At 53.6% G+C, this 26,165-nt stretch overlaps 8 protein-coding genes across 8 annotated transcripts; 4 read left to right on the top strand and 4 right to left on the bottom strand.

Annotated features, from left to right (window-relative positions):
• Nucleotides 1–2,810: 2,810 nt before the first annotated feature.
• BDZ83DRAFT_646035 (uncharacterized protein) lies at nucleotides 2,811–3,367 on the top strand (the record flags this gene model as incomplete). The annotated part of the gene is made up of 2 exons (XM_060509908.1): nucleotides 2,811–2,970; nucleotides 3,174–3,367. 2 exons carry the CDS (start codon nucleotides 2,811–2,813, stop codon nucleotides 3,365–3,367), a joined length of 354 nt encoding a protein of 117 aa, XP_060371586.1.
• A 5,292-nt stretch (nucleotides 3,368–8,659) lies between these two features.
• Nucleotides 8,660–9,799, top strand: BDZ83DRAFT_746468 (short chain dehydrogenase; the record flags this gene model as incomplete). Its single annotated transcript, XM_060513274.1, has 1 exon — nucleotides 8,660–9,799. The coding sequence occupies one exon, from the start codon at nucleotides 8,660–8,662 to the stop codon at nucleotides 9,797–9,799; it is 1,140 nt and encodes a 379-aa protein (XP_060371585.1).
• Nucleotides 9,800–11,724: 1,925 nt separating this feature from the next.
• On the bottom strand, nucleotides 11,725–14,527 carry BDZ83DRAFT_162252 (uncharacterized protein). Its single transcript, XM_060501402.1, has 5 exons — nucleotides 14,286–14,527; nucleotides 14,117–14,188; nucleotides 13,455–14,015; nucleotides 12,850–13,394; nucleotides 11,725–12,775 (listed from the first exon to the last, which is right to left on the bottom strand). Exons 1-5 carry the CDS (start codon nucleotides 14,360–14,362, stop codon nucleotides 11,979–11,981), a joined length of 2,052 nt encoding a protein of 683 aa, XP_060371584.1. The 5' UTR covers nucleotides 14,363–14,527; the 3' UTR covers nucleotides 11,725–11,978.
• A 419-nt stretch (nucleotides 14,528–14,946) lies between these two features.
• On the bottom strand, nucleotides 14,947–16,938 carry BDZ83DRAFT_597798 (uncharacterized protein). The gene is made up of 2 exons (XM_060506919.1): nucleotides 15,724–16,938; nucleotides 14,947–15,665 (listed from the first exon to the last, which is right to left on the bottom strand). Exons 1-2 carry the CDS (start codon nucleotides 16,678–16,680, stop codon nucleotides 15,282–15,284), a joined length of 1,341 nt encoding a protein of 446 aa, XP_060371583.1. The 5' UTR covers nucleotides 16,681–16,938; the 3' UTR covers nucleotides 14,947–15,281.
• Nucleotides 16,939–17,538, top strand: BDZ83DRAFT_597796 (splicing factor 3B subunit 10). The gene is made up of 3 exons (XM_060506918.1): nucleotides 16,939–17,072; nucleotides 17,128–17,334; nucleotides 17,390–17,538. The coding sequence occupies exons 1-3, from the start codon at nucleotides 17,070–17,072 to the stop codon at nucleotides 17,432–17,434; spliced, it is 255 nt and encodes an 84-aa protein (XP_060371582.1). The 5' UTR covers nucleotides 16,939–17,069; the 3' UTR covers nucleotides 17,435–17,538.
• On the bottom strand, nucleotides 17,539–18,928 carry BDZ83DRAFT_597792 (MAGE family protein). The gene is made up of 4 exons (XM_060506917.1): nucleotides 18,740–18,928; nucleotides 18,479–18,686; nucleotides 18,292–18,423; nucleotides 17,539–18,235 (listed from the first exon to the last, which is right to left on the bottom strand). The coding sequence occupies exons 1-4, from the start codon at nucleotides 18,767–18,769 to the stop codon at nucleotides 17,688–17,690; spliced, it is 918 nt and encodes a 305-aa protein (XP_060371581.1). The 5' UTR covers nucleotides 18,770–18,928; the 3' UTR covers nucleotides 17,539–17,687.
• Nucleotides 18,929–19,026: 98 nt separating this feature from the next.
• Nucleotides 19,027–22,301, top strand: BDZ83DRAFT_597790 (mitochondrial inner-membrane-bound regulator-domain-containing protein). Its single transcript, XM_060506916.1, has 3 exons — nucleotides 19,027–20,075; nucleotides 20,124–20,386; nucleotides 20,439–22,301. The coding sequence occupies exons 1-3, from the start codon at nucleotides 19,046–19,048 to the stop codon at nucleotides 21,891–21,893; spliced, it is 2,748 nt and encodes a 915-aa protein (XP_060371580.1). The 5' UTR covers nucleotides 19,027–19,045; the 3' UTR covers nucleotides 21,894–22,301.
• A 12-nt stretch (nucleotides 22,302–22,313) lies between these two features.
• Nucleotides 22,314–24,791, bottom strand: BDZ83DRAFT_736880 (translation elongation factor EF-1 alpha). Its single transcript, XM_060513010.1, has 5 exons — nucleotides 24,466–24,791; nucleotides 24,168–24,362; nucleotides 23,994–24,117; nucleotides 22,812–23,884; nucleotides 22,314–22,749 (listed from the first exon to the last, which is right to left on the bottom strand). Exons 2-5 carry the CDS (start codon nucleotides 24,315–24,317, stop codon nucleotides 22,714–22,716), a joined length of 1,383 nt encoding a protein of 460 aa, XP_060371579.1. The 5' UTR covers nucleotides 24,318–24,362; nucleotides 24,466–24,791; the 3' UTR covers nucleotides 22,314–22,713.
• Between the last annotated feature and the right edge of the window lie 1,374 nt (nucleotides 24,792–26,165).

Raw genomic sequence — 26,165 nt, 5'->3', positions numbered from 1 at the left:
CAACGCAGATTGCAGATTCACCTTCCCTCCCCTCCCTGCTCAACGTGCAGAACACTGAAGTTTGAACACCTGCCCTGGTGACGGGAAGCACCTGCCACCAGGGAGCAAAATAAATGCCCGTACCTTGGCCGATACCCGAATGGGAATGGGAATAGGAATGGGAGTGGGAATGAAAAGGAAAGAACGAGCCAGCACCATTGCACTGTATGAGAGTCATATCTGCAACACTGTCCACAAGTGTCTTTCTTGCACGTTGCAACTCCATCTGCCTCCCTTCACGTCTCCATCCGTACTGCGGATGTATCGGTGGTATTCAAGCCTTGTGTGATGTGCCTTACTTTACGGATACTTCGACTACCTACCTACGTGCTTCGTCTGTTTCTCGCGAAGCTTTGTTTTTGTCATATTTTTTTCGTATTTGCTTTTTGCTGTTTGCGTCAAGCAATAGTCAGAGAAGGAAGGGTTGTGGATGCACGTGTGAAAGATAAGGTAAATTCGATCAACGGCGGCCCCCCCCCCTCGTAGCCCATGTTCTAATTACACGACGGCTGATACTTTGAAGGTACTCGATGCTCGATTCTCGATACGCCTCGCTACCATGCAGATGCCGGCGCACGCATCACCAGTATTGTCCCTGAAGAACCAAACCAAATGATGAAGAAACCTCTCGAGTCCGGCGCACCAAGCCAGCATGGCCAGCTGCATCGTAAGCTGCCGCCGCTGAAACCTGGGAGGATTGGGGACGGGGTCATTGCATGGGGCTAGACATGTGTGTGCCTCGCCCTCGATGCGCCTTTGCAACCGCTCGGGAGGACGGCCTCAAATGTCGGGTGGGATACCTACGCAGTGTTTTCTGCTGCGCGCACTCTGCACCTCGCGCCTCGCGCCTCTTGCCTCTGACATCGACTTTAACGGCACCACGGACACCGGTACATCATTCTTCTGCTTCTGTTGTGCCTTTTTGCACGCTGAGTGTAAGACAGAGTTACAGACAGCCACCTAGGTTGGCTCCAACAAATCTGTCGGCCCTGATCTACCACGCGAGACCACAGACCAGATGAGGCCATGTGCCCATCACGCCGGTCAGTTGGCGGAAACCAAACCAAGCTGCATAGAACATTAGCCTACTAGGTAGGTAACCCACTCACCTTACCTTACCAGTCCAGACCCGGTACTCGTACGTAGCGACACCCACCATTGTCGACAACAGTTCCGTCCCAAAGTACCTACTGATACTTCGCATGCTTATCCACCAGCCCAGCAGCATGGGGCAAGGAACACCGCATCCGCATCCGCGAAGCAAGGGACCCGACCGGACCCTCACGCCCGTGCGGAGCTGTGATAGCGTGAACCAGGACCTGGACATGGGCAGCTGCCCACACGGGGTATTCACTTCGTTTCTGTATCTGTAGGGCTCTCTCCCTCCTCCTCCGAGTGTCAACCTGCGGACAAGGCCAACAGCTTTTTGCGACGCAGACAAAAGATGGTGTCGACGCCAGCCCTGTCACCTACACTTCTTTTCGATGAAACCCCTTGGTACTGTCAACTGCATCGCTGCATCATGGACCGTCATTGTGCGTCCGCCGTGAGGAAGTGCAAATACTCTCCACATTGGCACATTTGTGGGGGAGCTGCCAGCTAGGTACCCGTAGCCGTAGGCCATGTCGGGCCAAGGTTTTGGAGGGTACATGCACTTTCTCGCTCATGGTCCTCGGCGCCCGACTGCCAAGATCCTTGGAACCGCCGCGATATTCGAATTGACCTCACATCTGGTCATTCTTTCTGCTCTGACCCGACGGTGTTGTATAATTTGAGTTCTGGGGAGTCGAGTCTGTGCCGCGTCTAAGACTCTAGACATCGTCAGCCCTCCTGCCGGTACTCAAAACATCCCTCACCCGTTCCCGCCTCACACATTCTGCATGCGCCGAGGCGCAAGCCTGCTGGTGCCGTCAAATGCAGATAATCAAACTTCTGCGGTGAGACCCACCGAAACGCTTTAGCAGACCACACATATATCTTGCCTGCAGATATATGGTCGTACCCTTTGGTTACAGGTTCGATATGCATTCGAAACTTTTGCACCTCAACATACTGCTACGGTCAGAGTATACGTGACAGCAGTCCAGCCAGGAGGTTGAACGTGTGAATGCCACCTGCCAATCGCGGTGCTGGCCGTCATGCCGTCGAGGCTGCCAGGTTGTCTTTTCAGCATCAGTATGAGATGGATTCGAAGCCGATCCAGTTCGAAGGATGCCGTGGGAAGCATTTCTCTATTCATCAAACTTGAAGATGGAGAAATTAGTCTGAAGCGCAAAGCAACGTGAATGAGATTATCTAGCAAGGGAACTGACAAACTACAGGTGGTGTGGTTTCGACAAGGTATGACAGCGATGTCGAACCCCCCAGACCCTGAATTCCTTCAAGCGCAGCATTGAGCACCCTCTACTTTTCTCAGCCTGCAGATTGAACCTAGGAATTGTGGCGTCATTCCCCTCCTCCTTGGACATCTTTTTCGCTTTGATTGCTGCGTTGAGTTTTGACAGAATGCTCCGGTACTGCTGGCTGACCGGTTCAAGTAGTCACCCACACCGACCATGGCCTGTCTCTCACGATGACGCTAAAGCAAGACTACGACTGCCTATTGGGTTGCCGAGCAAGCTCCGATTTTCCGGCTCTCAACACAATGCCACTCTTCTCCAAACCTCTCCGGCCCGGTGGTTGCCTCTGGTTAGGCCGGGCGGATGAATGCAGTGGATCGGTCTTTGCCCCGACGCAACTCGTCCAGTCTCGACCCCGCCAACTTATCAAACATGGCTCCTCCCTGTGACAGTGCGCCTATCATTGGGCAATTCCAAATCCTTGTTGTCCTGTATTTCTGCTCATCGCTAATACACTCAAAGTCCGAAGATATTCAGAGAGCCCATCGTGTCGCAAGCACATGCTCTCAACCAGCCAATTACCTGCAGCCTGGTACAGGCACATCATGCATCCGAAGACAGAGACTGAATTCGGGTGCAAGTCGCAAGATGCACGTATGTGAAGTCAGATGCCTCTCACCACTCTGGGTCAAGTTGGTGGATTCTTGCGCTCATCCCCAAGCCTCTATTCTAGTTTGACGGCATTGTCAGCCGGATAATCCCCTTTGACCTGGCAAGCCTGGCACGCGTGGGTAGTCGAAGATAGTTTGTACGACATGGCCTTCCCTACCCAACGCAGTTCTAGCATCTCGCTTCCGGGCTCGTTTGATGACGAAGCTGTTTTCTGGCCCGCGCTTATCGGTAAGGTCAGCACTGGGGAACACGCTCTGGGTGAGCTGTTGTGCGAAGTATGCATCACGACGACCCCTCCTGATGAGATCCTTGCGTGAAGAGAAAGTATCTCCGACCAACACGGGAGGCTAATTCGACTACTTTGACTATTGTTTGTTGTTCCAGCCCCATGAGGATGGCTTAGAGTGAGAGCGATGGCTGGTACCAACATCTCGAGGTATCGACTTTTTATAACACTCTGTGACCTCATCTGGCGGCTACTCGCGTGCAGACTGGCCAGTATGGCTAGCTCATCAGGCCTACATGTCTGTTTGGCGTGCTATCAACACACTCAATCGACTTCAACGCACATGCTCACGACCATCAGAAGCGAGCAACGTTTGCAACCCATTGGAATATGGCGCAACTTGAAATCTCTCACAGATTCAACTCATCAAACCCGCGGATACAAGCCGTTTCAACTCACGAGAGGCAGATGTTGCAACTCTCAAGACTTTCCGAGAGGTGCTCCCTAACTTGATTTCAGACTTTCATCTCAAAAACCACCAAAGCCATAGCTTCCATTAGCAGCATGTTTCTCTGGGCTTCCTCCGGAGGCTTGCAGCCCAGGCAACTACCGGTATTATACAAGGACATGATCACATTGCAGAACCTTCTTTCCTCGCCATCTTCCTTGGTAGTTTTCCGCGGTGTCTACAATACCCTATACAGTTGCGCGTTTGGCGTTCAAGTTTTCTCCTGAGTTTTCTCCTTACTGCGGCCCGGTCGACGTCTGCGACCCAATGCTCTCTAATGCTGGCTTCTGGTTTGTCCCGTAATCCGCTCGCCATCGCATCAACAGCTTCAGAGACCAGCCCCCCCCCCCTTCGGCAAAGGGGACAACGTAGTTGTATGGAGTAACATTTCTTACCCAAAACAAGTCCGATAGCCACCTCGCTTTCGCCCTTTTGCGAGCTCAGAAAACCCCCTAAATCCAGGAACACCGGAATGGTCAGCAAGCTGGAGACACGAGGCTGAAGACAGAACTCTGTATGTCGGGAACGACCACCCTACCAAACGCTCAAGAAGTGAACATATCCTCGGGAATAGATCCATGCCATCTTTGCCGAGCTTTCTCCTCCACCATCCAGCATGTGCCGCTGCACATTCCCGACTCCTGAAGGGTCTTGAAATGCAGACCAGCAATTCCTACATCGTAACGAAACAACAAAGGGCGCCCATGCTTTCTTCAGTCAGCGAGGCATTCATCACTTTGAGTAGTGGCTGGCAGTAGTCACATAGCGAGCGCGAACTCGCAAGATGACTGTTTAGCTCCCCGGCTTGGTGCGATTACAGATACGGACGCAAACGACAATAAAAAGCTTTTCAGGGGCAGACTTGCTCTGCTGGTTTATTTAGTTTTCAATGCTGTCGACTCACCTCTTATTTTCGAAGTGGCCTAGAGCGGGCTCATCTTGGACAGATTTCCCTCCTTGAGGCTCATCTTGAACTCCAATTCATCAGGCTGTGGTTACACAAGGGAACAGACTTTACTATTGGCCAAGCGTAGGGGAACGTTCGAGGAACTCCAGCCTTGCATAAGTTCGCCTTGTGTGCTCTTTCCTCTCAACTTAGAGTTCAAGTGCCGCAAGTTTTGACTTGTCTCTCTGGCAGTAGCTTTCATCGCTTCAACGGAGGGTATTTGACATTCTCCATCAGAGCGACATCAACGTTTTGCTGGACACATTCGACCAAAGCGTGAGACGCCCTGGCCGTTTACAGGAGATTTTCAATATCGAATTTCCACAAAAGTACTAAGTCCATACGAGGACTCAGGATAAGCCACTTCCTCATGTGCTGTAGCAGTCATTCGGGTATCTCGACGTTTCCTGAACGACCGAGTACGGTCTTTGTTCGTCAGCCAACCGTTGAAAAGTCAAATCACGCACGGGGGAGACGACTCCCTGAAAGTAGAGTCTCATTGGCTGGCAACCCTGGAAAGTACCATTTGTCGTGCATGGGACTACTGTACGGATGCCATGGCCAGTCACTTCCGGATGCAGAATCCTGAAACTAGCAAGGAAGATGCACTGTTGGGACGAATTCAAGCGCTCAGCGTTTGGAGAGATGGGCTCAAACTTTGCTTCTCGCATGGCACTGGGCAGAAGGCTCTGCCACTGGCTCAATCTTATGTCTTCAGAGTGACCCCCTTCCAGGCAGAGTTAGCGGCCCTGGAGCTATCTAGGAGTACTTGGGAAAGATGAGAAATATCCATAAGCAAGCCCCAGTTTGACTCGGTAATTCGTAAACTCATGAACAGACACCATGCTCTCACGGCTGGTTGAGGGTGGGCAGGCCTGCCAATCATGATATCTCTTCACTACCGAGCCTAACAGCGATGTGCTGTCGGCATATGTCCCGCTCCGGCTAAACCAGCTACTACGGCTTACACACCGTCAGGCCTGGGCCTTGGAGGCTCGGTCTGACGTATGTCACTTATGAACGATCCGCAACGGCGCATCTCTATCCGCGGCGGTGTTCTCCCAAAGTGATGCCGAAGGCTGGCTATTGCCTCTGCATCTTTGAGAAAGACTCATTAATCTTGCTTCTCTTGAGATTCAGATGAAGCAGCCTCGGTATAGACCATTACGATCTCGTATTTGTACTGACTGAGTTGATAGTGTAATTCTGTGGCCGTTGTATCAGGTCGAGCTCAGTTTGCCGAGGAGATATCGAGATGCGATAGATTACGAACATCAGCTAGGGTTGTCACAACAGCGACACTTTCTCCGGTATTTGCCTCCAGATGATGTAGTTGCGAGATACTGCAAATAATGACGAAGTTGCTCATGAGGGGGATCCGACCAAAAATAAGCGCTGAGATTGAATGATGGCGGGGTCAACTGGACTGAAAGCGGTCCAAGACGAGAGTCAGGACCACCCATCGGGGAGGGTGTCTGCCAGGAAGACTTCCGATACGATGGAGTCGCCTGTCCCACCGTTCACAAGAGGGAGGGGTCTGCGGGGTTCTTGGGAAAGCTTGGCGCTATCGATTCTCACGAACTTGCCTAGATGACTGCCGACGTTGGAAGGCCTTGTATCCTACACAGGAGTTGTCCTCCCCTTTTTTCGGTTACATGTCCTTCCCATGCCACTGATCTCGGCCGGGCTCTCATCGAAACATCAGATTCGAGGCGAGACCCACTCAAACCGCAAGAGATAGACGAGCAAACAAGTCAACAGGAGGAAGTGGCTGGCTGAAGTTTGGCAGGTGCGTTTAGAAGCCAATGCTATTGTTTGCATGGCCATGTAAAGGATCAGAAGAGCTAACTCTCAAGCATGTTGGAAAGAGTTTTGGAGCATTTGGGAACTGAAGCGAACAACCCCCCCCCCCCATCACCTCTCGACTTTAGACAAGAAAGGTGTTCAGGTGGCCGAAGCGCCGAGCCGCCGCCAGGCCCGAGCTGTGTGATATTTGTTTATGCAGAGCAGAGAGCCTGTGTTATCATTACAGATGCTGCACCGATCACAGGCCAAACCAACATGGTCAATTCAGGTTCCGGATAGTGACATGCGCAAGACAGCCGGAGCGCGTCTGTTCCGTGATTCTGGGCTCTCGCGCTTCCAACAGCCCAAGGGGCTGGTTCGAACCACGATCCACTGCCGGCTTGGAAAGCATTCCCGGCGTCCATGAAGCGAAATCCTTGGTAAGGATAGGGGCGTGGCCAACTCTGTCCGCTCAAAGCCAAGGTCATCTGACCTCTGAATCTCTGTCCCCTTTCCAGTCAACCACTCGGGGGGCTTCCGCGGTCTTGGGCAGACAGGGTTGCCTGGCCGTCAGCAAGTCTTGCTTTTTTGCTCAGGCAGGCTATCTCGAGGAATGTCAAAGCAAGGGTCCTTCTCCAGCGACAAAAATCCGTGCCTGCGAGAGCCACACATGCCTCTGCCGAAGGTTGTTTTCCCAAGTTCCTTCTTTCTGTCATCAACAAGCGTGCGAGTTGCAGCACACCAAACAGCACTCATCCGAAAACCGCCGCAACCATAACACCCTCCTCCTCGTTCTCCTTCCCAACGAGTCTAATTTTGGGCCACACACTTTGAGGGAGACTTCACAGACAGCAGCAACTATATGCAGGCCCCGAGACAACCGAAACATTTGGCTGGGGGAGGAGGGGAGGTGCAGGTTCGGTGTCAAGGGGGGTGTGCGCGACCAGCCTGGCACGGAGCCCACAGAGCCCCATGCCACACTGCGTCTGGGGTTTTATCTCCAGAGTCAATTTTTTTTTTCAACCTCGTCCTGCTTGTCGACGTGCAGCTGCTGCTTCAATCTTTAGGCATGTGGCTGACTACGAAGACGGGCTAACTACGGGAGTACGAAGTACTGTGTATAGGCGTACAGATACAGAGTAGGGATCCTCAACCCGATTACAGGCTCCGAACACGGGTTCGACGCCCGCTGGGCCACCCCGCCGACACGTACCCCTCTGCTCGTCTAGTTCAAGCGGCTCCGGCGAGAGTTGCATGCTACTTTGTCTTCCCTGACTCGAAAGTTGATCTTTATCAAAAGAGTTTCTTCAAACGTCTCCCACGACGGGTGGCGGGACCCTCTCTCTGAGTGAAGGCTCCGGTGCCCCGCTCCGTGTTTTCCTTTTCTCTGCCCGACCGAATGGTCCAGGAAATTCGTCCCGGTCACCGGGACGGAGACGACCTCTGATGAAAGATCCGCCGTCATCTTTACACAACCAGCTGTGCCTCCCTTCCCCTCTCCCCTCCTCCCCGCCCCCTTCTGTTTTCCCACCTTTTCGCGCACAAACTGACGCAGGGACGGGAATCCTGCCAGCCGAGAGGCGACACACATGGCTCGGGTCTTGTAATTTTCAGCCGCAGCACGCTACGGTATACGGTGCTTACCTGACACTTGCAGAGTATCCGTACCTAGCGGTGCTGTCAGATTCTTACCCGACGGACAGGCACTTTGGCCGCGTCAGTCCACTTCAGTCCACTTCTTCCTGTGTTCGTTTCCACCCTCGCATCGCGTGGCTTATTAGGGATAATTTGACATCTAATCTGAACACCTGGCTGGTTTTCTAATTCTAAGGAAGATGTGATACTAATTGACCTCTTCTTTCATCGTGGCCCGCTTTCCTACTAATTACATGAAAAGATAAACTCATACGTAAAGACATTTGCTCTTGTTTGACGTGGTTTGCTTCACTCACCACCAAGTCACCTGGGACGTTTGCTCATCGACTACTGCAACCTCCCGCATCTCAACAAAAAAAAAATTCAAACGTCTCACAACAGCGTGCCACTTGCTTCCTCCCGCCCTTTACTCACCGCTTAACCGCTCTCACACGCGCCTGGTACGCCTTGCGGCCTGCGCCTGCGCGTCCGTCCCCTCCTCCTCCATCATGACAGTCGCACAGGGTTACCACAACCTCATCCCCGTGACGAACCTCTCGCCACCCGTCGATACGACGCAGCCCTACGACTCCTCCACCCTCGCCGGCAAAACCGTCCTCATCACCGGCGGCGCCCTCGGCCTCGGCGCCGCGTTTGCGAGAGAGTGGGCCTCGTACGGGGCGAATGTCATCGTCGGTGATATAAACCCTTCCGCGGGCGAGGCCCTTGTTGCCGAGCTCCGCGCCAAGTATCCAAAGAGAGGAGAAGGGGAGGGAGGAGGAGGAGGAGGAGGATCGCACCACTTTGTCACCTGCGACGTCACGTCCTGGGAGTCGCAGGTCTCCTTCTTCAAAGAGGGTGCGCGCCTCTCGCCGAACGGCGTCATCGACGTCGTGGTAGCTAACGCGGGCGTCAACGAGCCCGGCGCGAATGGGCGCTTCGAGATGCCCTTGGCCTCGAGTTCGGACCCGGACGCGCCGCGGGAGCCGTCGACGAAGATCATTGACGTCAATATTACGGGGTTATCGTACACTACGCACCTCGCCCTTTTCTGGCTGCCGCGGAACGGGAACGGCGCTGGTGGTTCTACTCCCCGCGACAGGTGTCTGCTGTTGGTTGGTTCCGTTGCGGGCGTGGGGCATTTCCCGGGCCAGGCGCCGTATACCATGTCCAAGCACGCCGTCACGGGGTTGTTTCGGGCGATGCGCGGGACGGCGTACATGCGACACCGGGTGCGGATGAATATGGTGTGTCCTTACTTTGTGAGCGGGAGCCAGATGTTCCCCGGGGCGGCGGAGGCGGCATTGCTTGGTGGCGGGGCGGGCGGGGCGCAGGAAAGGGATGTTGTTGATGCCGCGACGAGGCTTGTTGCTGATGAGGGGGTTGTGGGACGGGCTTTGCTTGTTGGGCCGGAGGTTGATGCTTTGGGGTTGGTGGAGGAGGATGAGGACGGTGAGATGATGGTGGTAGGGAAGAAAGGGGGGAAGATTGCGGTGTGGGATGTGTATGCGGAGGATTATAAGGATTGCGAGGCTTTTGTGTGGAGGTGGATTCGGGTGATGAATACGGTTGAGTATGTTCGGGGGTGGACTGGGTGGATTGGGGATGTGTTTTCGATTCTCACGAGGCCGATTCGAGGGGGGAGGTAAGCGGCTATCCTGTGTAATAGTCTTGCGCCTGGTTAGGGTGAGGTCTAAGGATAGATCAACTGGATATAATCAGTTCAAGTGGCTGAGAGGAAGGGATCCACGCTAGGCGAAGATGTAAGCCCAGGGCTCGTTTAATATAATCTGAGTTATCAAGACGTCGGCGACACACTTCGTCGTAGATAAATGCAACTATACCTGCTTGGAGAGTCTGCCTTGAACAATGGTAGCCATGTGAGAGATGAAGAAAGGCTAGCATATTCGAGGCTTCATATTATGTGATGCTTCATGTAGGTTGACAGTCAAAGCAGAGATACCATCGCCAAGAAGAAGGCGATCTGGAAGCAAATTTATGTTTGGCATGAGCACATTTGGAAAAAGAGTCTCCATCTCGAAAAGGTCATCTCTATATCTCTCAAACTAGACAATTGCATCGATACTGCGTCTATTAGCCTCTGGGACATCCAAAATGCTCAATGACCACTCTCCCATGATTTCAACATGGTGATGAAGTTCGAAATGACGAGTCAAACCTCGACATTTTTGTCCATCCTGTTATAAGCAGAAGGGAGATGTGCGATTCCACTGAATAGGATAGATTGGTTGCCAACAAACTGGCTCAAGACAGAGCTTCGAGAATGCCATTCTCAACCACGATTTTACCCTTGGCGTTCTTGCCTGCCTTGCTCTAAGCCCAAGGTGGTTGTTACCGCTGCCCTAAACGGCATAGCCCAAATGTCCCCGCTGCCCATCTCACGAACCGCTATATAAGTATTCAACGCCGAGTCAACCATTTTCCATCCTTGCCAGCCTTGTCATGGAAGGAGAGCTCCTTCTCCAATCTCCAAACCGTTGTTTCCGAGTGAGCTGCGGTGAGGTGTGTATGTATGTGCATATGCTCTTGGTATGCAGGTCCTCATGTGGGTTTGCTATACAAGGTCTAAACGCCCGTTCACAGCATTCTGCCTCATCGGCATCGTGATATTCGTTGTAAGTGTGAGACGAACACGGACGGGGTCACCGGCAGTGAACGAATCCTGAGCCTTTGTTTTCTTAGTAGAGAGCTTTGCCCCTCGATTTTTCTAACTCGACATTATCCATATACGGATACGTAATGCTATAGAGAATAGACCCTGCTATGAGTTGGGTGCGTTTTGATAACCCGTGTCTGATGGACGAGGTTAAGACTTACTGCACCCGAACACGGTGGTTACATATCAGCCCAGGGCCTCTTCTAAGTGGCAGGGAGCCTGACGTCCGGCCTTCAGACATTCCCACTCTGTACTCTGCTACTCGGGACATAAGGGAGGTCATTTTCTTGTTATATTTGGACCAAAGAAGCGAGTTCCTACAGAGAAGCTGCGATGGCTTCCCGTTACCCACAGTCTAATTATTCTTACTGTTATCTCTAGTTCTATTGTTCTCCCCGCTACCCTTAGTCCACTTATCATTCTCTATCCAGTTGCTTAAAGTCCTATTGTTCTCTACGTTACCCATAGTCCTATTACTCTCCCCGTTATCTAGAGTCCTATTGTTCTCCCCATTTCCTATAGTCCTGTCGCGCTCCCCTTTGCCCACAGTCCTATTACTCGCCCTATTATCTACAGTCCTATTGTTCGCTGTTATGCACATCCCTGTTTTTAGCATGAGACGAATACGGGCGGGGTCACGGGAAATGAATGAACAACGAGCCTTTATCTCTCTAGTCGAGAGTCTTCTCTCTTTCCTTTCTTCGCTCCGACCACTACTATGAATTGTGCTGTTCCTGGCTCATCAACGACATCGGGGCATACTGCTCGTGTTATGTGGGGAACACTGGACGCTTGCCTTTCATCACGGTCGTAGCACGCTTTTTATACTCCACGATGAGCATGCAGTAACTATCTCGTCATTTTGGTTTCGATTTCGACATGTACCCCATAATGGACATGCCAATAAGGAAAAGGGGGTAAGACGATGATGAGAAAACAAGATTCATGATATTCTTCTACCAGATTGAAATACATGATGCGGAATGAGCCCACGCCCTGATGCGAATTGTGTGATGAAGCCAACTTCTCCGCCTACCATTGCAAAGCAGAAACCTGGAACTGAACGCCATTGAAGAGCAAAGGTTCGCTGCCGCTCATCAAAGTGACCTAGATGACATATAAAGCGTCAAATGCCGTAGACCAAACCAGTCTCACCCACTGCCACTAGGGGAAGGGCCAAGGTTCATGGCCCCCTGAAACGAAGGATCGAGGCTCATCGTCGGATCTTGGGCCTGACCCAGATCAAACCCGGGTGTAGAAGCACCAGCCATACCATCAGGCCAGTTCATCGTCATCGTCGCCCACAGGTCATTATAGACAGGCTGCCCATTCACCATTGCAGGCGTCCCATTTGTCGAGGGAGAAACCAAACCATGCGTCCCGTCCCTACTCAGATCCTGATCCCAAATCGGGAAATACTGATCCAGACTCCCATCGAACATTGGACACCCGCGAATCGTCCGCGGCAGCTTATTCACCGGGGTCTCGATATTCGCGACGCGAGCCTCGTACTTGCGCTTGACGACGGCAAAAACAACTTTCCCGGCAGACAAGACGTCCATGGTACTCTTGGTCGCGGGAGTCAGCGTCGGCGCCTCGCTATTGGCGCACAGTCGGGCGAGGTACGAATCGAACTGCAGCTGCTCGCGGGCGCGGGCGTGGTCCCACTCCGGGCAGAGCGGCATGGGGAAGGAGAGGCGGATGGCGAGGATGACGGCCTGGATGAAGCGGCCCCAGTCGATGGAGCTGAGCTCGACAAAGGCGGCGGCGGGGAGGTTGGTCATGAAGTCGAGGAGGGTGCGGAGGAGGGTCAGGCACTTGTCGAGGCGGTGGGCTGGGATCGGGGGCCCAAGATCGCTGTCGCCTATTTTTGCTGTTGAGCGGAGGGTGTAGACCGGGCCGGCGAGGAGGAACATTTCGGTGAATATGTTGGCTAGTGTGAGGGAGTCTGGGGCCGGGTCGAATTAGTATGAAGGAGGAGTGGGAGTCTTTAGATAGATGGATGGGAGAATGGAGACTGACTAATGTCGCCGAGGCTGCTTGGTATCCGACCTTGCCACTCCCTCAGCTGGCTCTCGAGTCCAAGAAACATAAAATGAACCTGCTGCTTCGCCTGATCCCCTTGCGGTATACTCTTTGCGATGGCAGCCGATTCCTCGGTAATGTGAACCAGCCTAGCGAGCCACGCCAGAGTGTGATCCCCCTTGAGCGCAGAATTGTGCTCAAGCAGATCGCAGCAGGTGGCCGTCCACGATGTGTAGTCGAGGGCCAGGATCGCCATCTTGGCCCAGGCCATTGCGAATCTAGCATCGGTCAGAGTCGTGCGGCGAAAATACTGCAGGAAGGGCAGTACGTGCGCTGACACCAGGTAATAGCAGGACACGTAGGCACGAATACCGTCCATTTGATCTGGCGCAGAGGACGATGACGACGCCGCCCCGCCGCCGGCAGGTGAGCCTGCGCCTGGGTTAGGTGGATGGTTCAGCTCGAGATCGTGGAGGATCTCGGCTGCCATGCGGACGTATTGGAAGGCTTGTTTGTTCTTTGGGCGGAGGTGGAAGGGGTACCTGAATTGTGTAAGAGTGTGTTTGCCTCAAAGGGGATTCAGTCAGTTATAGCAAGCTCACCATGCCGTATAGATGAGCAACCCTTGGAGGAGTTCTAGCGTCCGCTCGCCACCGGCCACGAACTTGAGACCCAGAATCTTGCGGAACTCTTCGTCGTAGAGAGTGTGGCCCTGCAATGCACTGGTGGCAGAGGCCGTCGACAGGATAGCGAGAAGCATGAACGGTTTCGTCTTTGAAAGCGAAGTAACTGTGGCATCGGGCGGGAGTGCCACACAGGGGAAATGCTTGAGCATGACGCGGAAGGTTGATAGCAGCTTTTCTGCTGAGTCTAGGTTGAACTGCGGTTTGAGACCGAAGCTCGAGACCGAGACGGACGGGCCCGAGGATGGTGGGGACGAGATGGACGAGTGGGGACCGCTCCCGGAGCCGGCGTCGAGGCCGAACATCATGTCTATGGACTCTAGGTCGGACTCTGGGGGTAGAAACTCCTCCACGTACTTGTCGTGACGGGCGGCGAGGCTTTCGAGGTCGTCTGGCTCTTCTACTTGGGGCATCTCAAAGTCGATGCTGAACGTCTTTGAGGGTCCCGGTGGAGGAGGCGGTCTGGGTGCGTCTTGGTTTCTGGTGCAGGTGAGTATGGTTGGTGAGTCGGTAAACTCATCTGAAGCTGAGAAATCATACAACAGCAGACAATGGATACAAAGAGGGTGACGAGAGCTTACTGCTTAGATTGCCGTGGACGACGGGTCCTCGGCCCGGTGCGAAAGATGCATTCTCTCTTGAAGTCGAGACATCTAGGTGGGTTGGCCGACTGGTGAGTATTCGGATGAATCGACTTATACGCTGGGGCAGCTCGGGGGAGTACCGCTGGGGACTAGGGTAGCCACACACAACAAACCTTCGACATATTCCCAGCTGCACGCTGGTTTGGCACTTGACCTTGGCTGCCCTGCACGCTTCACAGGCATTGGTCACTCTCTGCCGCGGGTTGGCGGCGGCGTCAGGATCGGTACCGGGCTCCATGATGCGTTGGCGACACAAAGCGACGGATCGGGGTGTATGGGGATGCTCGGGTATTCGGCCCGGAACGAGTGAAGTGACTAAATAGGCAGACAAGTGCCGAAGATGTTTACAGAGTAGCTTGGTGGGAAGTGAGAGAGAGAGGGGGAGAGAAAACGAGTGGTGACCTCCCGCATCTGGACGAGCTGGGAGGGTAAAGTTGAGATCCACTGCCTGCGAAGCTACGCCAAGCAAAGGAGATGATGGTGGAGCTGAGATGAATGGGAGCGTTCATCTGATCAGCTCACAGCCCAGCTTGCGCCTTGAACGTCTTGCAGGTGAGCGGTTGGGGGTTGAAAGTGAGTTGGGTGTAATTCCACAGGAACCATAACATCCGGCACATTGGCAATTTCGCGGGGCAGAGAGACATGGGTTGAGGAAAAAGACGGCGAATGAGTCGAACGAGTCCTCCGGCGACGTTCGGATGTTGATGATTGGCCGGTGCCTTGGGGAAGTTGCATGCGTCAGGCTTAGGCGGCTCCGCTCTTAGGGCGGATTCCAGGGGTCTTTTTAAGTCTTTACCGAACCCAACCAGCTCTAGGTGCTTGAATTGCGGTGGCTGTGGCTTTGGCCTTGGTGCTGACGATAAGTTCCGAACCACTTCGGAGTCTTGGAGTGGCAGTGTGGCTTTCTGAAACGTCACTATGAACCTCGTTAAACCACACTCTGATACATTCATCTGGATTGGGAGGTTTGGTGGAAGAAGTCATTGTTATTTGAATGTGATAAAATTGTGGCAAGCCGACATCACGGGCAAGATGCGCCTCGTAGAGAGTGTCGTGTTGTCTATTAAGAGCTTTCAAAGGAGACATGCTGATGAGCATCTCCTTAGCGCTGTACATCCTTAATGTCAGGATTGCTCCCCTTGAAGACGCGATCAAAAGCGTCGTCAAGACGCCACACAAATTTGGAAATATCGTTGACGTGATACTTGGTCTTCTCATCGTTGTCGTAGACCAAGTGCTCCCCCTGAGTGCCGAGGTCGATGCCAAGTCCCTTCCAATTCGGGATGTGGACTCCCTCTCGATGGGCCTGGAAATCTGAGCTGGCGCAGCGGGACGAACAGTATACTATACTCTGTCCAAGCTGTTCTGCGCATTCCTCACAGATCACAGGCCCCTCGCCGCTGCCGCCCATCTCCTCGTCTTCCTCCTTGAGCTGGATGCATCCCTTGCCTGCCGCACAGCTGTGCGCCGTGTTCACGTGCTCATCCTGTATCACCTGTTAGCCTACCATAACGTAGTCGCTGCATTGATAGAGAATGACTTACGTATGCCTCCTCGTAACACTTCTCCGAGTCGAAGACTGTCCTCTTAGTGAGGCTCAGCTCGGCAAAGATCAAACACAAAGGGCACGCGATGACCTCCGACGACACCTTGCCGGAGCAGGCCAGGCACGACGGGAGATCGTACAGTTCCTTGTTGACTTGCGGTCCCTGAGGCGGGGGCTGCTGCCGCTTCTGAGATTTCAGGAGCTTATCCTGCTCATGTGCCGCTTGCGCCCTCTTAAGCTCGTTCAGTGTCCGCTTGTGCCTGTCCATGTTCCCAGCAGCGTTGGACCTCGCCGACTTGTCGGCCTGCATGGCTCCCATCACTTCTTCAATAGACGATCCAGACCGCAGCTTCTCCACGTACTTGCTGCATGATTCTGGAATCTCACCCGTGCTCGGGGCGCGGAAGAAGACATCAATGAGGACATCAGTTGCCTTTTCTGGCGGAAGGTCGTCGAATTTCGGTGCCAATTCCTCCAAGCCCGGAGAACTGTTGCCCCCTTTGCCGACGACTTTTCGGACATCCTCGATGAGAGCAGTAGTGGGTTTTTGCTCGTCCTCCAATGCAGCCTGGAATTCGTCCTTGCCAATCGACGCCTCGGCGATCTTTCCTGCGACCGATTTAGGTAGAGCTTCGCGGTAGTACCTCTGCTTTTCCTTGTCGATTCGAGCCTCGATGGACTTGAGGTCTTCCGTAAAGTCTTTAAGCTTGGCGAATAAGCCGTCAAGATCACTCAAGAAGGCCTTGTTGTCGGAGAACCATTCATCCTTGGAATCGGCATATCTGTTTCTCATCGTCTCCACAACCTCCCCGTAACAGTCCTTGCAGTGCGCAACGTGGGCCTTGCTGTGCTCCTCCGCGCACCTGGCCTTCAACTTTTCGATGGATTCGGCCTCATTTTTCTGCTGTTTCCGCTTGGTCTGCAAGACCCTCTGCTGGATCTGGCTCTTGCTCATCTCGGCTTTGTTGCTGTGGTTGTTGTAGGCAACGAGAGGTGTTGATCGAGAAGAGGATGTCTGAGGATTTCGTCTTCTTGAGATCGGGTTTCCAATGAGAAATGAGACTAGTCGATAAATCTAATGAGATGCGATATTCTCTGTTCGATCAAGTTCCTTTGTTAACGTTGACATGTAAGGTTGTTGAAGGAGACTGAGAAGTCAGTGGTTGAGTTGGAAAGGAGTGGGTCTTCAAGGTGAAGGCAGCTCAAGCGCACGTCCCTTCCAGCTTTATTTGGTGAACGTCTGCCGAGCTTCAGCCGGCGCATCCATGGAAGACAGTCCAGTGATTTGAAGCTTTGCAATCTTGTAAACACCATCCACGTTCTTCTTCAGCAACGCAAGACAACATGGTATGTTGACATCCCCGTTGAAACTCAAGAACCATCTAACAATAGCCATGCGTAGGCCGACAAACTCCGCAACCAGCAAGAACTCGAGCGCCTCCAGGCCAAGTACGTTGGCACCGGACACCCCGATACAACGAGTTGGGAGTGGAAGACCAATATCTACCGCGACACATACTCATCCATCGCCGGCCACCCCCCCATGCTGTCGTACATGGCCTTGGCTGAGAACGAGCCTACACAGCTTCTGCGCGCGAGGTTGATCAGGGTATGTTGAAGCCTCGCTCTAGATGGTTGGAGACGCGCTTTCTGACTGCTCACAGAAAATGATGCAACCTGCCGGTCCGCCACCACAACGCGAAGATTAACGACCAGCGATGACCAAAGGGGCATGGTTCTTGACAAAAGACATATGAATTACAAGGGCACTGGCGTTGGGGACAATGTGTTTAGGAATCAGTAGTGGAGGGCTAGACACCCTCAAAAATCCATTTGCCAAATGTTGGCTGTTCATAAACACATGCGCTCGGAATGCTTGCTACTTCTTGGGTATCCCGTTCCACCGAACATTGCCTCACCAACCGTGGACCTCCTCTCTGTCTCGTACGCCGCTGCACCACCTCAATGCGAGGGCCCAGCTTCGGCCTGTGACATATCCACATCGCCATCCCCATCCTCAGCCGGGCTAATCCCAAAACTCGCCCCAATCTTCTTCTCCAGTTCCGCATCAGCCTGATCGGCCCAGACAGAACGCACCATGCCCGCCGCCCCCTCAGCGCCAATCTCCTCGAGCCCGCGCGGGCCAATGAGCCACGTAATGTCCTCACTGCCGTCCTGCGCCTGCGTTCCCGCGTTCTTCTGCACCTTGCGCACGACGTAGCCCTGCGTCTGCATGCGCTTCAGCACGTCTTCCGTCTTCTCCACCGCCACGTTGGCCTCGGCGTTGAGGCGGTTCAGGTGCCGCCGCAGCTTTTGCTCCGACAGTTCGCCGCCGCTGAGGAAGATGATGGTCACGATTATGGTGTAGAAGCCCACGTACGATGCTTCGGCGTCGGTGCTCGGTGCTTTCGAGGGGGCGAGGATGGTCGGGGAGCGGTATTCGGAGGGGAGGGTCGATGATAGGACGTAGACGCCTGAGCTGGTCTTTGCTTGAGAGCCTGACTTTAATGCTGCGCGGTGTTAGCGGGGGGTGGTCAGGGAAGTTCAGACACTGAGTGACACTTGCCTTGCCGCTTCTCCGCCATTGTGAACTTTTCCCTCACTGCGAGTTCTCGTAGCTCCATGCCCCAGACGAGGCGGAGCTGTTGTTGCGCCAGGTCGAAGACTTTCCTAAAGGCTCTACCCTGGTCTCCAAGTACTGAAGCGATCGTCAGTAATCTTCAGAGTGCTACAAGCTCATCTAATTTCCGTACCTCTCTCCTTGATACCATCTCGACGGATAGGCGTCCGAGAAAACTCGCAGGCCAGCGCATATCGTACCAGTTTCTTGGCGAGTTGATCTTCCGCGCTCGCTTCGGCATCTACCGCACCATGCTCGGAACCGTCTTCTTCCGCGGACTCTTCAGGATTGCGCCTTTGCCTGGGGTGCCTAGGCTCTTCGTCTGAGTCTGAGTCATCGACCTGGGTGCTGTTAGTCTCTGGTGCGAGCCTCGAGGATTCGGCGCAGGGCTTACGGGTCGTCTCCGTCTTTGTGAGGGAGGCATGTTGGTTCTGAGTGGAAGAAAAATGCTCCAGTTCTGAAAGTCAAATTTCAAGGACCTGAATTTTGCTTTACACGCAATAGAAAGTCAAAGTGAAGGGTGTCTGACTGTACTGGTAGCTGAGGTTCAGTGAGCTTGCGGTCCGACGCGACGGGACGCGGTCTTCGCGGTGTCACTTTAGACCCTTCGCACCTGCCGGTTTGCGCAGCCTTATCTTATCTCTTATCTTATCGCAACCAGCTCCCGTCGCAAAAATTTGGGAGCTCTGGTCTGAGTGACATGGTTGTATGTTCGCAAAGGCATGTGAATGCTCATATAGCGTTATCCTGCGTTTCTTTCTTTCAAATGATTTCGCGAGCAGTGTTTGCTCGTGGTGTATGCCTGCGATGCCAATTACGAATCCTCGACCGACCGAGAGCTCATAGCTCACTCCGAATCGCCCATTTTCGAACCCAACCCCTCGAGCGACGGACGTATAGTTCCGAATCGGCATGGGAGCGCCTTACCAGAATCTCAGAAGGGAGGGATGAAGAACCGCCAAGCAAGCAGGAGCCTGAAATTGACGTCTCGTCTAAGAAAGACAAACTTTCTCAGGCGTCACCCAAAACAGTGGAAGAAGATGGCGCATCGATCGAAACCGAACCGGAAGCTCCCACCTTGCCCCGTGGGCCAACGAAGCGAAGCAGCCCTCTTTTGACAAGATACTACATCGGCGAAGACCCCCTCGACCGACTCTCGAGGCGTCGCGTTGGCAATCGTAGTGTGTACCTCCAGTCCGAGGCATTGGACGTTGATATGCTGGGAGAAAAAGCCCAAGCGATCGTCATGCGCGACATGAGACGCAGCCACCGGGACATTAAGCAATTGCCTGTTGAAGAGCTCATTCCCGAGGCATTTGATATCAGCCAAAGCCTAGCATCTGAAGATAAGGATCTCACGATGGAGGAGGCGCTATCGAACCTCGAAGAGATCCGGCCTTCCGACCCTATTGTCTCGTACGATGACTTTTATACGCTGCTGGATGTTCTCATCAATGGCTTCACAGTTGCCCAGCTCAGGGCATACGTAAGCCGTGCGAACGCGAGGGCTGCTACTACGCCCAAGGAGAAGACGAAGCAACTCTATGATTCTGTAGAAGTGTTAACACCTTGGACCCCCGTGGCAAGTGTCGAAATCGATGGCTCAGCCAAGGAGAGGCTGGGATTGACACTCATGCTGGAGGCCTGGCGCTTGACCATGAGGGAGATTGTCGACGGCCAAGGTTACCTGAGCGGGCGGATCGATGAGCGGTTCTTTGCGCTGCTTACGAGTGAGTAATGCGACCCAGGTACGGCGATGCTGTCTAACATACAAATAGACCAAGAACAGCGACTGGACGCCATCAGGGAGGCCTATCTCGATCCAGGCGAAACCATTGATATCTCGGATTCGATATTAAAGATCAATGCCACCAAGGCCAAGACGCAGGCAATTCTACAGAGGCTAGACGAAGCTTCCAAGGCTATCATCGTGAAGAATTTTAAAGCCGATTGGCTTGCCAATAGCGACGTCGACGGGAAGTTCCTCTGGAACCTAGGCCAGCTCACAAATACTTTCATCGACCGTCAAAAGCGCAAAGAGGTGCGTCTAAGTCATTGTATTGCGGTTATGGCCATAACTAATAGCTGAGCAGATTGAGGTGTCGTGGATCAAACACGGAAATACTGAAGTTGCCTTCGGCGAACAGGTAGACCAAGACGAAACTGGTGAGCAGCTGGGCCACATCGTTCAGCGTCTGCTACACTCCGCCCTCTTCCCGAGAGAACAGTCCATCACTTTGAAGCATGAGTCCAATGTGAAGAAGGCAAGACTTGTTGCCGAGCCTCGCGGCAACGAGAAGCTCTCGTGGAAGGAGAGGCTCACACAGTGGTCCCGCTGGGTGAAGCAAGCTGGCCGAGAAAATTCTACCGATAAGGCGTTCACCATCACGGAGAGCGACGTTTTGCCTCTGCCTTTGACCAACAAGGCCCCGACACTGGATTCGGATGCTCCGTGGAGCAAGCCGTATGTCTCGACAATCGCTTCCTTCGGCCAGATACTCCACAAGTACGACGAAGGAAGCTTCACAATCGCCAAGGCAGCCAAAGCCAAGAACCATATCTTCTCACCTACCTCCCCCCCTCCCGCAGGCCTTGCACCCATCGTGGAGTCAGTCACCTCTGCGAACCCGGAAACCCCCATCATAACTACCCTTCTCCTCCACTTCCGACCACACCCCTCCATGGCCAAGGAAACGGCCCGCAGCCTTCCCGATCTCCTCGAACTCCACCTGACCGTCCCGGACGACCTGCCCGAGGGCCCCCTGGCGTGGAACGCCACCCCCAAGCGCCTTGTCGCCACCCTCAGCCAGACCTTCACCGACGTCGCGTACCCCTCCGAACCCGTCGATCTGCGGCTCTCGCAGCCTTTGGTGTCCACCATGTCACCGGAAGCCCTCGAAACGTCTGCGTTCCGCGAGTACATTGAGGCCGCGAAGCTAGACCTCCTTGAAGGACGCCTGCGCCCGCCGCCGGAGGTCGAGCTGTCGGGTCTTCCTGCCGCCGAGGACGACAGTAACGTTTCCGGGCCCGTGAAGTACATGTTTGCTGGCCTTGAGATGCGTCGGACTCTCGAGGTGGGTTATGAGGGTCACAAGATCCAGTTGGCGAGTATCGAGGCCGGTCTTCACGGCGGTCGCCGTTCTCAAATGAACTTTGAAGCTGTGCCACCCCCTGCCGACGCGAGCTTGTCAAAGTACGAACAGAAGGCCTACGCGAGGAAGTACCTCGATATTGCAGAGGACTTTGTGAGAGGAGGTGTTGTGAAGTGGATCGGAGAGAGGGATCTTGCGAGAGAATTTAAGGAAGTTGAGGACACGACAGCGGCGGCGGTCGAGGATATTGAAGTTGCGGAGGCTGGAGAGGAGCAGGCTATTGGTGAGAGTGAGCTCGATGACCCCGCGGAGCAGCTGGAAGCAGAGGAGGGAAAAGCTGAGATTCCTGTGGAGGACAATGCTGAAGCGTCGGCCAACGAGGTCGTTGAAACTTCTGGGAGCGGCGAGGCCGAGACACCAAAGAAGGATGACTTGTTAAAACCATGTACCAATTAATTGTAGATCAACTGTACTATCACTGATGTATAAAACCATTAATCACTCGACGTTGGATGACTGAAATAGGGCACGGTTTACTGAGGATGCGGTGAGATAGCAGCCTTTGGTGGAGGTGGAGGTGAAGCTGAAGGTGAAAGTGCATATACCTTCCTTTCTGAGCATGAGCGCTTAGCGTGGACAAGTGGAAGGCCAACTTGTGTCTCGTCCGTCAATCTAAGTAGTTACTACTATTCAATCAATATATCAGTAAGATGTCAGCGTTATGGCTCAGAACAAATGAAGATTGTGCTGAAGCATGAGCTTCATCAATGCGACCATGAGATAAATTAGGTCCATAGTGAGGTCCGCAGTGTCACAGTGGCGTGTGGAGAGGCGTGTTAAAACCTCGGAACCGAACTGCCTCACAGGGTCTTGGCATATCATGGGAGATTGTTTCGTCTTACACTGTCATAGTACTGCAGCGTGGCTAACTAGATGAGCATGAGAACGACGGGAGATGGAGACACGTCGTCTCCAGACGATTAAAGATAGAAGATCACATCACGAAGCATCATTGTCACAATAATGGGGAACGGTGTTTTTTTTAACTTGGGAATCACTTCTAGGACTCTATTTTTGTGCTACTAGGCACGTATCATGAGAAGCTTTTTTGACGTAGAATCATCCGGTCCAACCTTCCTCTCGATATTCGTGCTTTCCGCCATATCATAATGTCCTCATGCCACGCAAAGGGAATTCGTAAAGCCGTAGAAGTGAGTGAGCCACAGCTGTGAAGCCGTGGGCGAACTCAGCAACCAACCCTGGTGAGTTAGATCGCTTATTTCTTGCCAGCCTTGGCAGCGGACTTGGTGACCTGATGATGGTTTTGTTAGTCGATGAAGGGATATGAGAGTGAGATGAGTTGTGTAAACGTACCTTGCCAGCGTTACCAGCAGACTTCTCGACGGACTTGATGACACCGACGGCGACGGTCTGGCGCATGTCACGGACGGCGAAACGTCCCAGAGGGGGGTAGTCGGTGAAGGCCTCAACGCACATGGGCTTGGAGGGAACCATCTTGACGATGGCGGCGTCACCAGACTTGATGAACTTGGGGTTGTTCTCAACAGACTTGCCGGTACGTCTGTCAATCTTCTCGAGGATCTCGGAGAACTTGCAGGCAATGTGGGCAGTGTGGCAGTCAAGAACCGGGGCGTATCCAGCACCGACCTGACCGGGGTGGTTAAGGACGATGACCTGGGCGTTGAAGGAAGCGGCACCCAGAGGGGGGTCGTTCTTGGAGTCACCGGCGACGTTGCCACGGCGGATATCCTTGACGGAGACGTTCTTCACGTTGAAACCAACGTTGTCACCGGGGAGACCCTCAGTAAGCTGCTCGTGGTGCATCTCGACGGACTTGACTTCAGTGGTGACGTTGGCAGGGGCGAAGGTGACGACCATGCCGGGCTTGAGGACACCAGTCTCGATACGGCCGACGGGCACTGTTCCAATACCACCGATCTTGTAGACATCCTGGAGGGGAAGACGGAGGGGCTTGTCGGTGGGACGCTTGGGGGTGTCGATGGCGTCAATGGCCTCGAGAAGGGTCTTGCCGGTGGACTTGCCAGCCTTGGTCTCCTTCTCCCAACCCTTGTACCAGGGAGCGTTGGTGGTGGGGGCAAGCATGTTGTCGCCGTGGAAGCCGGAGATGGGGACGAAGGCAACGGTCTTGGGGTTGTAGCCGACCTTCTTGATGAAACCGGAGGTCTCCTTGATGATCTCCTCGTAACGGGCCTCGGACCACTTGGTGGTGTCCATCTTGTTGATGGCGACGATGAGCTGCTTGACACCGAGGGTGTAGGCGAGCAGAGCGTGCTCACGGGTCTGGCCATCCTTGGAGATACCAGCCTCGAACTCACCAACACCGGCAGCGATAATGAGAATAGCGCAGTCGGCCTGGGAGGTACCGGTAATCATGTTCTTGATGAAGTCACGGTGACCGGGAGCGTCTGAGAAGAAATAGTTAGCGAGTGAACTAAAAATTCATTTTCATCACGCTCATCAAATCTCGGCAGGAACTGCGAGAAATGAGAGCAATAACGAGGGGAAGTAACTTACCAATGACGGTGACATAGTACTTGGGAGTCTCGAACTTCCAGAGGGCAATGTCGATGGTGATACCACGCTCACGCTCGGCCTTGAGCTTGTCAAGAACCCACGCGTACTTGAAGGAACCCTTGCCCTGTGAGGATGTTAGTGGGATTCATCGTGAAAGGGATACATGGTACTTCCGAGCTCAGCGGCCTCCTTCTCGAACTTCTCGATGGTACGCTTGTCGATACCACCGCACTGGTAGATCAAGTGACCAGTGGTGGTCGACTTGCCGGAATCGACGTGGCCGATAACGACGACGTTGATGTGGTTCTTCTCTTCCTTACCCATTTTGGCGGTGGGATGTGATCGAGTGATGTGTTTGAAAGGTAAAAGCTGAGGAAAAGTGAGTTAGCGATGAAATCTCACAATAATATTGATGGTGTTGTGGGTGGAGGTGTGGGTGAGGAGAAGTGAGGTGAGGAAAATCAATACTTACTGCACAGGTGATCCGTAAATTTGGATTCGGTATGTACGACGAAGAGCAGAAGAGGGAAGGAAAAGCTTTGCTTTGGTGGGCAGGCGAGGCTTTTGTATGTTTGTGAGTGGAAAAGTTGGGTGGTGGAGTGTGAGTGTGAGAGGGTCGAAGTGGGTTGAGTAGAGGTGGGAGGGGGAGTGGGCTAGTGTCTACAAGGTCTGCAGGGATGGAAAGGCAGGAAGGTGGGGTCAAAGGCTCTTGCCTGAACGAATTGCCCTAAGGTAGAATTTTTCACTCACAGGCTCAGTTTTTTCGTGGTTGGTTGGGTGGTTGTTGTTTATTCCAAGTGTAGATGGCTTCTTAGCAGATCGTGGCTCACGGACAAGTAGCGCATTGTACCTTGGTTCAGTCTCGCCACGGCACGAACTAAGCGGGGCCGCTCCAGGCAGGTACGTATCGTATCACCCCTCCTTTAGCCTCTCCTTCCTGCGCCTAAGGCATGCGACGGGCGGTAAAGCTCATCGTCGCTATCCATGATTATACAGTTCCAGCTACCTATATGATATGATTCGCATTTTTGTCCTTTCAGACCACATCACTATTCCCGACTCTGATTCATTGTCTGAAGACTTCAAAAGAGCATATTGTACTTTTATCCAGCTCTTGTTGCGGCAGCAGGAGTCGAGGCAACAGGATGGATGGCATGTTGATGTCACAGGTAAGGGGGCATGGAGGGGCACTCTGCAGCTCTCACCGCGCTCTCTGTGTCGCGGGGGCGCTGCAAACGATCCTGGCCTGTCGACCCCACCGTGGAAGCTCCAGGCCTCATTGCTGCAGATCCCAGTGATGTCAATTCGTCGAATCGCCAGCCCAGCTAAAGTAATGAACAATAACAAACGCATTCATCACGATCAAATTTTCCCTCGGGCACTAGCTAGCCGCCTTCTTTTTGGGAAGGCAAGGAGGGGCAATATGGACCTACCTGCCTGAGTCTTTCCCCTCGTTGTCGGGCCACTTCATCTTTTTTTTTTTCATCGTCGGAGTCCACCTTGAGGCAGACCATCGGCCGCGTCTCAAGTGAGGTGCCTCTCTCTTTTCGTCCCATCCACACCCATACCTCACCGGCCAGACACAGACAGACACACAGCGCCGTTTGGCACACACACAAAAATTTTTACCAGAGGGAGCGCTTTGTTCCGAGTGACCTCGATCTACTTTGCCAACGATAAGACATCCACAGCTTCGAACTCTGCGGTCTGCCCCTCCACCCCGCCTAATCCCTGTCAGACACACAAGGTAGGTTGCCGCGCAGCCCAACCTGGGCCCCTCCTTGCCCCTCGACGAAGCCCAGGATTTTTTTTTCTCTCTCTCTCTTGGACCGTCAGACCGTCAGACCGTCAGAGTGTGTGCCCAACCCATTCGTTCGGCATGAGTCACGTATCTGGCAGTTTTCCCTCTGGCACAGCTACAGCCTTCTCCTCCATACCTTTTTGGTGACACGCGGGTGCTTGGGGCCCCTCCTCGTAGCATTCTGGTTTGGGGCCGTGGTCGCCGTCGCCGTCGCCATGGTCCATCCCACCTCAAAACCAAGGCTCCTCCGTGGGGCTGGTCCTTGTCTGCCTTTGGTTTCCGTAGGAATCGACCATCGAGGGGCATTGTGAATTCTCCTTGTGTTGCTTATTCTTTCATCGGTCAAGGGAATGCCAACCCAAGCGGGTCCA

The sequence above is a fragment of the Colletotrichum acutatum genome, assembly GCF_030867785.1.
Source record: "Colletotrichum acutatum strain CBS 112980 chromosome Unknown BDZ83scaffold_2, whole genome shotgun sequence".
Classification (NCBI taxonomy): domain Eukaryota; kingdom Fungi; phylum Ascomycota; class Sordariomycetes; order Glomerellales; family Glomerellaceae; genus Colletotrichum; species Colletotrichum acutatum.
The sequence above is the reverse complement of the archived record's forward strand: the minus strand, read 5'-3'. Positions and strand labels throughout refer to the sequence as shown.